The sequence below is a fragment of the Gracilinanus agilis genome, chromosome 1 (genome assembly GCF_016433145.1).
Source record: "Gracilinanus agilis isolate LMUSP501 chromosome 1, AgileGrace, whole genome shotgun sequence".
Taxonomy (NCBI): Eukaryota; Metazoa; Chordata; class Mammalia; order Didelphimorphia; family Didelphidae; genus Gracilinanus; species Gracilinanus agilis.
Window position 1 is genome coordinate 144,422,744 of NC_058130.1, and position 12,459 is coordinate 144,435,202.

General features: G+C 37.2%; 1 protein-coding gene across 1 annotated transcript; it reads left to right on the top strand.

The window, feature by feature from the left end:
* The first annotated feature begins 7,529 nt into the window (after positions 1-7,529).
* On the top strand, positions 7,530-8,512 carry LOC123230974 (olfactory receptor 2C1-like). The gene has a single exon (XM_044657169.1). It carries the CDS (start codon positions 7,530-7,532, stop codon positions 8,466-8,468), a length of 939 nt encoding a protein of 312 aa, XP_044513104.1. The 3' UTR covers positions 8,469-8,512.
* The last annotated feature ends 3,947 nt before the right edge of the window (positions 8,513-12,459 follow it).

Here is a 12,459-nt window from a genome sequence, read left to right on the forward strand (position 1 = left end):
TGAAAGCTGATCAATATAATGACCCTTCTTGATTCCAGAGGACTAATAATGACATATGCTACCCATTGAAGAGATGTGATACATTTTAGGTACAGATATAGATTTGCTTGATTTATTGCTTTATTGATTGTCTAGACTTAAGAAAGTGATGGAGAAAATATTAATAATGCATATTAAATTAAAAAGTGTGTTGTGCCTACCTTTTTATTCCTGAGAGCCAGTTAAATATTGACCAAGCATACCCTTAGTTAGGAGTTATAAAGCAGAGAAAGAAAGGTTATTATTTCAGAGTGTAAGTAGTAAGATCAAGAGTGTTGTGACTTTGGACAAGTAATTTACACTTTTGTGCCTCAGTTTTCTCATCTGACACATAGGAATAATCCTGTACTACTTACCTAACAACAGTGTCTTGAGGACCAAATAAAATAATGAATTCGGAAAGCAAATTCAAAAGCATAAAGAGCTAAACAAATATAATCATTTTAAGGCATAACAATAATAAATAAAACTGGGCTTGGCGAGGGAAATATTTAAGGTTTAGGGAGGAAATTAAAAAGAAAAACTCAGCTCTTCAGGGACAACATTTTTTCCTGAATTCTGGCTACTTTAGAGCTTAATACTAATTGGCTGTGGAGGGCCTTGATTCTCCCAAGAGTTTTTTTAGAATCAGCAACTGAGCCAAACCTGGAGAGGACCAGGTGCTGCCCTACTGTTAAAAGCTGGCAGCCCCAAGCCAGGACCTGGGAGAAGGACCCTGCAAATAGCCTGCTTCTTGCCCTTCAGGGAATCTATCTGCCTGGCCCCCAGTTATTAGGTGGTGAGTACAGGTGCCCAAGGAGTGCTCAGAGGACTCTCTCATTTTCTACTACAATAATACCAGCCATTCTGCTGTGTAACAGCCCAGCTTAAGGCTTTCCTCCACTTGGAGGTTTGGTATATCAGAAGTTCTCATGCCTAAAGATTAATATTGTTAATTAACATGATTCCTTTCAGGGATTGTTTTGAGGGACTTCTTTTATATTCGTAGCACTTAACACATAGTAGGCACTCAGTAAACACTAGTTTTTACTGAGTTTTTAGTTACTGAGTTTTTTTAGTTTTTTAGGCTGATTGACTCTAGAGTAAAGACTTTTAACTTGGGGTCTACAGACTCACAAGTAATCTTTGGATAGATTTTATAGATTTCACAAACTTCGATGGAAGAAAAAAGGCATCTCTTTTCACTAATCCTTGATTTCCTTTGTTGTCGTTTGTTGTTCAATTGTTTCAGTAATGTCCAACTCTTAATGACTCCACTTAGGTTTCTTGGCAAGGATACTGAGGTTTGTCATTTCTTTCTCCAGCTCATTTTATGAACAAGGAAACTAAGGCAAACAGGGTTAAAAAGGCTTGCCCACCCGGTCACAAAGCTAGTAAGTGTATAAGGCTATATTTGAAGTTAAATCTTCTGACTCCAGCCCCAAATGCTCTATCCACTGTGCCACCAGTGCAACTTTTGGTTTCCTTTATAATTGTGTGCACTTTTTTTATATTATGCATTAAAAACATTATTTGGGGAAAGGATCTACAGGTTTCATCAGACTGCCTTAGTGGTCTATAACACAAAAAAAGGAGAAAAATCCCTGCCTTAGAGACAGAAGTCAGTGGTAAAAGAGAGAAGGGGACTAAGAATGTTGGTGAAAATACCTTACCCTGGATTACAGCAACTAGTCCTATGTGTAAGTAGAAAAGGTAGCTGCATACAGGTAGAATCCCAGGGAGATTCTAAAAGCTCAATCTTTTAAAAAATATCTGGCCAAAAAGTACAAGACAAGGAGCACTGGAACTGGATTCAGGAGAACTGCTTTCTGCATCATAATTTTCCCACCATCTCTCTCTGGCAAATCCCTTCCCTTCTCATCTGACACCTAAAGGGATGAGACAGTAATTTCTAAATCTCTTCCCATTCCAATAGTTTGTTTATCCTCATAGTCACTCCTTTTAAAAACGTGACTGTTAAAAAAAAATGCAACTGTTACCTTGGAGAGAGGTAACACATTAACTCACTATTACCCATAGATTTAGACCTGAAAGGGAGATAATCTCTTCTAAACTCATTTTTCAGATGAAGAAAGTGAGATCCAGAGAAGCTAAGGTCACGAAGTCAGGGTTTGGAATTGGATCCTTTTATTCCAAATTCAACCCTTTCTGCTTTCCCAAAAATATGGGATATTACAAAACCCAATAATTTGGGAGTCAGAAAATCTGGATTTTGATCTCTACTCTGCTGAAAACACCTCAGCAATGACTTACGTCACAAGTAAACTCCAAGTACAGAGCAAACCTCACCCGTGACTTTGGAACACAGGATAGGTAAGTTGTGATGGAGAAAGGGAAATGGTTAGAGCATGGAAGTCTGATTAAGTATCACAAGGAGGACCCTGGTGAACCAGGAGGTGCTGTATGAGTATTTAGGTCTTCTCCCCAGTAGGAGGAGGGAGGTTCAAAAGGGGGAGCTGAAGTCAAGCAGCCTCCAGAGGGTCTAAGATCTACCACCCCAGGATTCAATCTACAGGAAGCCTTTAACCTTCTCTGAGGTAAGTGGAAGGAGTCTGAATCCCCTGTTAAGTAAACAAATATGTAGATGGGAAGTGACTTGCCCAAAGGTGCAAAAAAGTGAAAGAGGCAGCTAGAGGTGCCTCATGAAACTTGGTCCCTGTCATTCACCTTTGGATGCTTCAATTTCTCTCAGCTGAGAGAAAATCACAAAACATAGAATTAATAGAATTGGGAGACATTTTGGAAGCTGGAATGTCAGAGTTGAAAAGGACCTTGAAATCACAGAACACAGAACGACTGAATTAGAAGGGACTTCATTGATGGCCATCTAATCCAATCTATTTTAAAGCCACCAATTCTTTCCAATTTTGTAGGATTCATTCCTATGGAAGGTAAGAGAAAAAGAGCAAGAAAGCAATCAAAGCATTTGGTGTAATAAAGAAGGGAAGCCTAGAAAGAAAAGGAAAGGAGTGCCAGGAGGAATAAAGGTAAGGAAAAGAAGATTGGCAGGCTTCAGATTTACCATAGAAGATTATCACAGGCTTCAGAGTTCCCTAGTTTCCTATTACATTCTAGGCATCAGTGACTGGGAGAATTTGGAGACTAGATAACTTGGAGATGAAGGCAGGGATGGGGGGAGTGAAGAATCAGGGATATATAATAAATTCAGGAAATAATTTTGTGCTGGGAGAAGACATGGGTGAGGGTAAAGAAGATGGAGGGAGAGAAAATGAATGATTTAGATTAGATAACTTCCAACTGAGATCCATTTCCAAATCTAGGATTCTATAGTTCCATTAGAAGGAGGAAGGAAAGGGGGGAATAGGAAAGAAGAGTGACAGGGAAACAGAAAAAGATGGAGGGGGAAATGGTGGAAACTGAACAATGTTCTTAAAGGATTAGGATTATTTATTAATCAGGAGAGATGGGTGAGGAATAACTTGACAAATGCCTTTGAGCATATTTTCGACCTCCTAGTATTCATTTCATCTCCATGAAGGAAAAAAACAAGGATAAAACTATTTAATATGAAATAAATTAATTAAAATGTCATTGCTAAGAGCTGTGGGATATCAATGACTATTTCCTTTTTGGTTAAATGGCCATTTTCAAGAAATTATGGGATGGTCAAGGAAGGGAAAAGGGGTACAATGAGATTAATAGACCCATACCCTGTTCCTGATCTGGTTACACTCCAATAGAAGAGGAGGCAATGACATATGGAGGAGCATGGAATTATTGCGGGAAGATTGAGAAGTCACCTAGTTCAGCTCTTTGCCTCCTGACAGACCAGGGTCTATACTCTTCAAGACAAATGCACATCTATTTTCTTGCTGAATATCACTAATATTTTACCACCTTTATCAGAATCAGTTTCTCCTGCTTTGTTTTATATTGATATCTTCTGTTTTGTTTCAGAATCATTTCATTTTTTTCTCTAGGATTAAATAGAACAGGGAAAAGCTTTTTGCCTAAAGCAAGCTTTAGCTAAAACTTGAAGGAAACTAGTGATGCTAGGAGGTAGAAATGATGAGGGAAAGATTCCAGACCAAGAAGACAGCTAATGGAAATGCTCAGAGATTGAAGATGTAGTACTTGGGTATTACATTCATTTCTATATAGATGCCTCCTATTTCACCTCCAAAGAAGTTTCTCCTTTCTAACAAATATTTTGGAGATATTCAGATTTTAAAATTATGGATTTAAAACTCGTCAGATCCTTCATTTTACCAGTGAGGAAACAGCCTAAGAAAAGCTAAATGACTTGCTCAAAGCAACAAAGGTAGGAAATAGTAGAATCTGGATTTGAACTTGGGTCCTCTAACTAGAGACAGTATACTTTCCTCTGTACCCCACCTCATACCTACTTTAATTTAAACCCATTTTGGTCTTCTTTCCACAGAAGAAAAACCCAATACTCTTCTCTTAAAAGCCCTTCAAAGTAACAACAGTGAATTAATGTGGGACATCTTAGCATTTCTTCAATACAAACAACTCCATATTTTGTATTTGGAACTGGAAGAAGACATTAGAGATGGAATCCAACCCATTCATTTTACAGAGATAAGGAAATTAAAGGCCAGAATGATTGTGATTTAAACATATCCTCTGACTCCACATCTGGTGGTTTTTCTCTTCTATGATAACATATCTTTTCTAATATTATAGAGCTCAAGCTAATATTAAAATGAGTTTGTGCTTATGTCAGGAAGAAAGAGAAAGTATAATATCTTTCTATCTATATATCTATAAATATATACATATATATATACACATGTTTTAAATCATTCCTTTTCTTAATTGTGAGTGACTTAGCCTAATATTAGTGTGAGGTTGCAATTAAAGATTCAAAATCTGACGCTCAATTCTGATAATTCTAAGATTGAGGGGAGAGTACATGTTTGTCTCACCCAATATTCAAAACTTTCCTGACATTGTGTACTAGCCTTAATAAAGAGGAGAAAAGTTACCCAAGAGCTGGACAGGGCCAAGTCAGCTTCAGTTTACAGAATTGGTATAGATCACTCATACCAGTGAACGTTAAGAGGTAACATTAATGCTTTAGGACTGAGGTCAGTCGAGTTCCTGGATGGTGTCACAAGCTGCCCCAGGACACATTTCAAAGATAGTTTTACTTACACTATAAAGCATTGGTTAGGAAAATTCAAAGGATGAGCTATTTCTTGGATTCTGATGGCAGGGTGACAGAGATTATGCTTGGTTTACTGTGGAGTTACCTCCAGTAAAAATTCGAAAATGGTTATGAGGAAGAATAGGGTACTCTGGCCCATTATTAGCAAGGGGAAATATTTTTAGTTCATGAGAACATAAATACTGTCATATTGGGTTACTTTCATAAACTATCTAGCCTTGCATTCTATCTCAGTTCAGTGAAGGGAGAGTTTCAATTTAGGATTAAGGATAGTATTCAAACACCCTAGATTTCTTGAATGATTATAGAGTTATCATTCATGAATTTATATAAACCTGTCTTGAAATGGTTTACATCCTCTTCTAAATCATCTTTGGGGAAAAGCTCCATAACTCTAGTCATAGTTGTACAGCATAGGTAGGCTTTCAGCTTATTTATCCTATTTCTATTTAAATTTGTATTCTTATAGTGACATCCCTCTGGCCTCCATTTTTGAACTCTTAGAATCTGAGAATCCCAGAAATAGGAAGTATCACAAAACTCTGTCATTCAAAGTCGCATATCCTAGGGTCACCTGTACTCCCTTTTCTTGTCCACACCTTCCCCCAAAAGAGTGAGATGATCTCAGAAAATGTCTGATTCAGTTATGTGGTATGAGGTTAAAACTCATTAAAAGCCTCTCATCACTCTTGTTCTTTATTCATATAGATACTCTCTGGAGAAGAGTGAAAGCACATGGCACTAAGACCCAGACTCCATGACATAGTCCCTCTTAGATCATGGGTCAAGAAACCAGTTCTGGATTTGCCCTTTTACTTACCTTCTCACTCATTCTTACCTCTTTTGTGTTCAGTGAATCCTATCTTTATTTATTTGCTCTATGAACTTCCCAGATTCCCTTGGTCAAACCCATTTCCATGCTACACACATCCACTCACTCATCCTATACAACAACTGAATTATTCCACAAATTCAGTACCAACTTAAAGAAATAAGCATAATAATGGAACTTTAGAAGTCAAATAGTCCAACTTGTGCCTATCTGAACACCTCTTCCTCTGTAACATCTCTGACAAGTGGTCATGTATCCATTGCACTCATCACAATAATAGCTAACAACTTACATTTGTATGGTACTATTTATAAATATTTATCCTAAAAAAAAACAACCTAAGAGGTGGATGCTATTATTATCCCATTTTACAGATGAAGAAACTGAGATAGGCAAAAGTTTTTTGATTTGCCCAGGAATACATAGCTGCTTGATTAGAACTCAAGTCTTCCTGATTCCAGGTCCAGGACTCCATCCACTACATTACCTAGCTCTCTCTGACCACAAATATTAACTCTACATCTATGCCCCTTCCTTCACTACTCCCAGTTCCAAGAGATCAATGTCAGTACCAAGCATTCTTCCTGATGTTTTTAAAAAGACCACAAGAATAGTTGGCATCTGTCTGTTCCTATAGTCTCAGCTACCCAGCTACTTTTCCTTTCCCAAATACCCCTAGAATAACTTGTAATTCTGGCTTCATGTCTAGAACATTTGCATAAAATAATCATTCTCTTCACCAACAAGGAAAACCTTATGGGAACATTCCAAAGTTGAAACCTTGGTACATTTCTGAATTTCTGACAGAAAAGACTTCAGATATTATCTAGACCAGCCTAATATATCCAGAGCTGTTATCTAGGATCAACCTGAAGACTTCTAAGTATGAAGAACTCAATACTCTTCTTCTTTTCCATACTCATTGTACTCTACTCTATTTTGGGAAGTTTTTTAGTTAAGTTGAACTTGAATCTAGTTCTTTTAACCTTCTAGTTTTGCCTTTCAGGTCTAAGTAAAAAAAAAAAAGATGCTTTTCCCCACAATTTTAAGACAATGGTTATAGCAATATCTGCCTCTGGCTTCTCTACTACCAGCTACATATTCTCAATTCTTTCACCCTGTCATCATACAGCATGGCTTTGAATCCCTTCAACACCCTGATTGTTGTCTCCTAGATGTGCTCCAATTTGTACACATAGTTCATGTTTGCTATTTTTGTATGGTTAAAGTTCCATGTCTATTTGGGGATTCTTACTGATAGAAGTTTTGCTAACAGGAAAGACAGACCATGAACTGGCAGAATCAAATTAGTAGATAGCTATGGTACCGGGAGACCCATGAGATAATCTTTAATTCTTATCTTCCTTTCCTTCTTTTCCTTCTCATGTTAGCTTTTCTGAAGACCTGGCATTAAGGAAATAATGTCCAATAGTTTACAACTCTCACCTATTGCTCTTCTGGTAGAGTGACCTTTTTCTCTTCATCAGGGACAGAAAGTAACCAGTGATGGGAGGAACCAACATCAGCTCCTTTAAAGGCTTCATCCTAATGGGTGTCTCTGACCATCCTCAGCTGGAGATGATCTTTTTTGTAGCCATCCTCTTCTCCTATCTGTTAACTTTGATGGGCAACTTGACCATCATCCTAATATCTCGCTTGGATGCCCGACTTCACACACCCATGTATTTTTTCCTCAGCAATCTCTCTTCCCTTGACCTTGCCTTTACCACCAGCTCAGTTCCTCAGATGCTATTGAATCTGTGGGGCCCAGACAAAACCATCAGCTATGGTGGCTGCATAACCCAGCTGTATGTCTTCCTCTGGCTGGGTGCCACTGAAGCTATCCTGTTGGTGGTGATGGCATTTGATCGCTATGTAGCTATCTGCCGGCCCCTGCACTACATGACCATCATGAACCCTCGGCTTTGCTGGCAGTTAGCTGCCATTGCTTGGCTGGGTGGCCTGGGTAACTCCCTGATTCAGTCAACATTCACTCTGCAGCTCCCACTGTGTGGACACCAAGAAGTAGACAATTTCCTCTGTGAAGTGCCAGCTCTGATCAAGTTGGCCTGTGGTGATACAAACCTCAATCAGGCTTTACTCAATGGTGTCTGTGCCTTCTTCACTGCAGTGCCCCTAAGCATCATCCTCATCTCCTATGGCTGCATTGCCCGTGCTGTCCTGAAGATTCCCTCAGCTGCAGGCCGACGAAAGGCCTTCAATACTTGTGGCTCCCACCTGATAGTAGTATTCCTCTTCTATGGCTCAGCCATTTATGCCTACCTCCTGCCAGCCAAGAGTAATTCCCAAGACTGGGGCAAGTTCATCTCTTTATTTTATTCAGTAGTTACACCCATGGCGAATCCCCTAATCTACACTTTGAGGAACAAGGAGGTGAAGGGGGCACTAAGAAGATTGTTGGGAAAAAGGATAGAGAAACAGTAAAGGAAGGAGGAACAAGGGAACCATATCTGTCTTTCTTTCTTTCTTTCTTTCTTTCTTTCTTTCTTTCTTTCTTTCTTTCTTTCTTTCTTTCTTTCTTTCTTTCTTTCTTTCTTTCTTTCTTTTTAAATCTTATCTTCTGTCTTAGAATAAATCCTGTGTATTGATTCCAAGGCAGGAGAGTGGTATAGTCTGGGTAATTAAGGCTTAGAAATGTTTGAGGCCAGATTTGAAATATATCTTTCTTCTGTTTTGTATCTCTTTCTCTCTTTGTGTCTCTGTTTCTCTCTGTCCTTGTCTTTTTGTGCCTCTATATCTGTCTCTCTGTCTCATCAGATCTATATTAGTATAACTAACCATGACTTCCATCTACTGTACCTTTGAGTAAGTGAATCATCTTCCCAACAACTTGAATCAATTGGGATCTAGCTAATGTTAGTTGATAATTTTCCACTTAGTGATAAACAATGTGCAGTGGGATGTGAAGTAGAAGGCCAGAAGCTTTCAGGTCTCAGAAATTATTGTTCTAGTAAAGATTCAATTTTTATTACTCTGTCTTTATTCCAACTTATATTAATATTATTATTCACATCTCAAGTAAGCTTATGTAAAGTGCTTTGCAAATCTTACAGTGTTACATAAATGTTAGTAATTATTATTATATAATAACTTTTAAATGTTTTATGTATACTTTTATAATAGTTTTTTTTCATTTCTTTACTTTTCTATGTATTTTCACATTCATTACCTTGATTGATTTGGTTCAGTACTGAAAAAGATAATGATTTCATAGATCATTTGTCCTTGTCTTTTCGTAGATAGTCTTCCTAAAGTGTCATGTATAAAAAAATTGTCATTCAGTAGCCAGTCTTTAGGTCATGAACCTCTCTGCAATTAATTAGACTGGTTTTGGATGCCATACAGACCAACGGTCCCCAAACCTGCCCTTGAAGCCTCTCAGACTTGGTAAGCTCTACCTGCCTCAGCTTATGATCTGTTGTCACAACCTTTGAGAACACAGGGTTATTTCCCTGTCACATGAGCTGTTGGAGATTATGAGAAAAAATGCTATTTACATCCAGAGAAAGAACTGTGGAAGTAGAAACACAGAAGAAAAACAATTGCTTGATCACATGGATTGATGGGGTGATTGGGGATATTGACTCTAAAAGATCACCCTAGTGCAAATATCAATAATATGGAAATAGATCTTGATCAATGACACATGTAAAACCCAGTGGAATTGCTCATTGGCTACAGGAGGGGGCTGAAAGGAGGGGAGGGAAAGAACATGAGTCATGTAACCATGGAAAAATATTGTAAATTAATTAATTAAATAAAAATTTTCAAATAAAAAAAGAGAATGCTAGCCTAGTATTCAATATTGCTACAACAAAAAACCCTAGTTATTCAAGATTAGCACCCCTTTTCTGTAATCATTGTATTTTCACCTCCAATGGGACTGAGAACAGGGGCTCAGTTTGAGGGATTTTTTACTTCTCTTGCTTTCTATGTCCCTACCCAGTAAACCTAAGAAAACCCCTGTTAGAAGACTGCTCAGGGGAACTCTCTGATCAGCTTGATAAGTTTATTCAGTATTAGGCTTTGATTGAGACTTCGATTATATCTCATCAGCTGAGGATGAATTGGTTGGTTCCCAGACTCCTGTGAGTCAAAGCCACTCCTTTGTACTGGACCTGTGAAAAAAAGGGAGTCAGCTATAGAGTCAGTCCTTTTTTGCTCTTTTTCTTTTGCTTCTCAGAGATAATTAGGTTGCTCAGAGACCTGAGAACAGGTTTTGGCTCCTTTGTAACATAACCACAAAGAAAAGGAATGACTCTCCACTACTAGTTCACAAACAGCAGCAACCAGGGGGCACTGGCAGAGCAGCAAGAGTCCATATTCTATTCCAGTGCCTAAAAACACTAATGGAAAGGCAGCAGCACAAGATATATTCAAAATGAGTCCCTGGGGACAGAGAGAAAATGCTAGCTATAATTGTATGAGAATATGTAGCTATATATAGCAATAAGAGAATAAAAAGAAATTGAAGAAATAAATGAGGAAATAGAACTATCTCTCTTTGAAGATAATATGATAGTATACTTAGAAAATCTTAGGGAATTAGCCAGAAAACCAATTAAAACAATAACTTTAGTAGAGTTGCAAGTTATAAAATAAATCTACATAAATCATCAACATTTCTATATATTACCAAGAACATTCATTCAATAGTAAGAATTAGAAAGGGAAATTCCATGTACAACAACTGTAGACAATATAAAATATCTGGAGGTCTACCTGTGAAGAAAAACCTAGCAACTATATGAACACAATTACAAAAATTACACAAATAAAGTCAGTACTAAACAACTGGGAAAATGTTCATTGCTCATGGGTAGGCTGAGCCAATATTTAAAAAATAATAATTCTATCTAAATTAATTTGCCTATTCAGGGCCATTCCAGTCAAGCTACCAAATAATTATTTCATAGAGCTAGAAGAAAAAGCAACAAACTTTATCTGGAAGAATAAAAGTTCAAGAATATCAAGGAAATTAATTTTTTTAAATATGAAAGTGGCTTAGAAGTAGCAGATCTCACATAAAGCAGTAACTGTCAAAAATGATCTGGTACTAGTTAAGAAATAGAGTAGTGGAACAATTGAATAGATTAGGTACTCAACACACAGTAATAAATGGTTATAAGTAACATAGTGTATGATAAACTCAAAGAGTCAAGCTTTTGAGGGGAAGAATTTATTATATGATAAAAAAATGACTGGGAAAACTAGAAAATAATATGGAAGAAGTTAGGCAATATCTCACACCATATGGCAAGATAAAATCAAAATGGGTGTAGTATTTAGATATCAAAGGTGATACCATAAACAAATTAGGCAGCATGAAATAATTTACCTGATAGATTTATGGATAAGGGAAGGATTTTAGGCCAAAAAAGACACAAAGGACATTATGAGATATAAAACTGATAATTTTATTACATTAAATTAAAAAGGCTTTACACAAACAAAACCAATGCAACCAAGAGTTGAAGAGAAACAAAAAACTAGGAAAATTTTTATTGCAAGTGTCTCTAACAAAAACCTCATTCATATACACAGAGGATTGGCACAAATTTATAAGCATACAAGACATTCTCCAATTGAAAAATGGTCAAAAGATATGAACAGACAGTTCTCAGATGAAGAAATTAAAACGGTCTATAGACAAATGAAAAAAGCTCCAAATTAGTATTGATTAGAGAAATGCAAATTAAAACAAGTCTGACTAATATGACTCAAAAAAAGGAAAATGATAAATGTTGGAGGAGATGCAGAAAAATTGGGATTCTAATATATCATTGGTGGAGGTATGCACTGATATCACATTCTGGAGAACAATTTAGAACCACACCCAAAAGATCATAAAACTGTACATGCCCTTTGACCCAGCAATATCTCTACTAAGTCTTTTTCTCAAAGAGATCAAAGAAAGGGGAAAAGGACCTACTTGTACAAAAACATTTATAACAGGCAAAGAATTAGAAACTAAGGGGAAATGGTTGAACAAGTTATGGTATATATTTGCAATATAATATTATTGTTCCATAAGAAATGACAGGATGATTCCAGAAAAAATCCTGGGAAGATTTATATGAACTGATGCTAAGTAAAGTAAGCAGGGTAGCTAGGTGGCTCAGTAAAAAGAAAGCCACACTTGGAGAAGGGAGGTCCTGGGTTCAAATTAAGCCTTAGATATTTCCTAGCTATGTGGCCCTGGGGAAGTTACTTAACCCCAGTTATGTAGCCCTTACCACTCTTCTGCCTTGGAACCAATTCTTAGTAAAGCTTGCAAACTTTTTTCATCATTATGATTACTGTGTGCTACCCTTCATCCTATTTCCCATCCTGTTTATCCTACTCTCTCTCTCCTTTCACTGTGTTCATCCTCAAAAGTGTTTTGTTTCTGACCAAATCCTCCCCATTTTGCCCT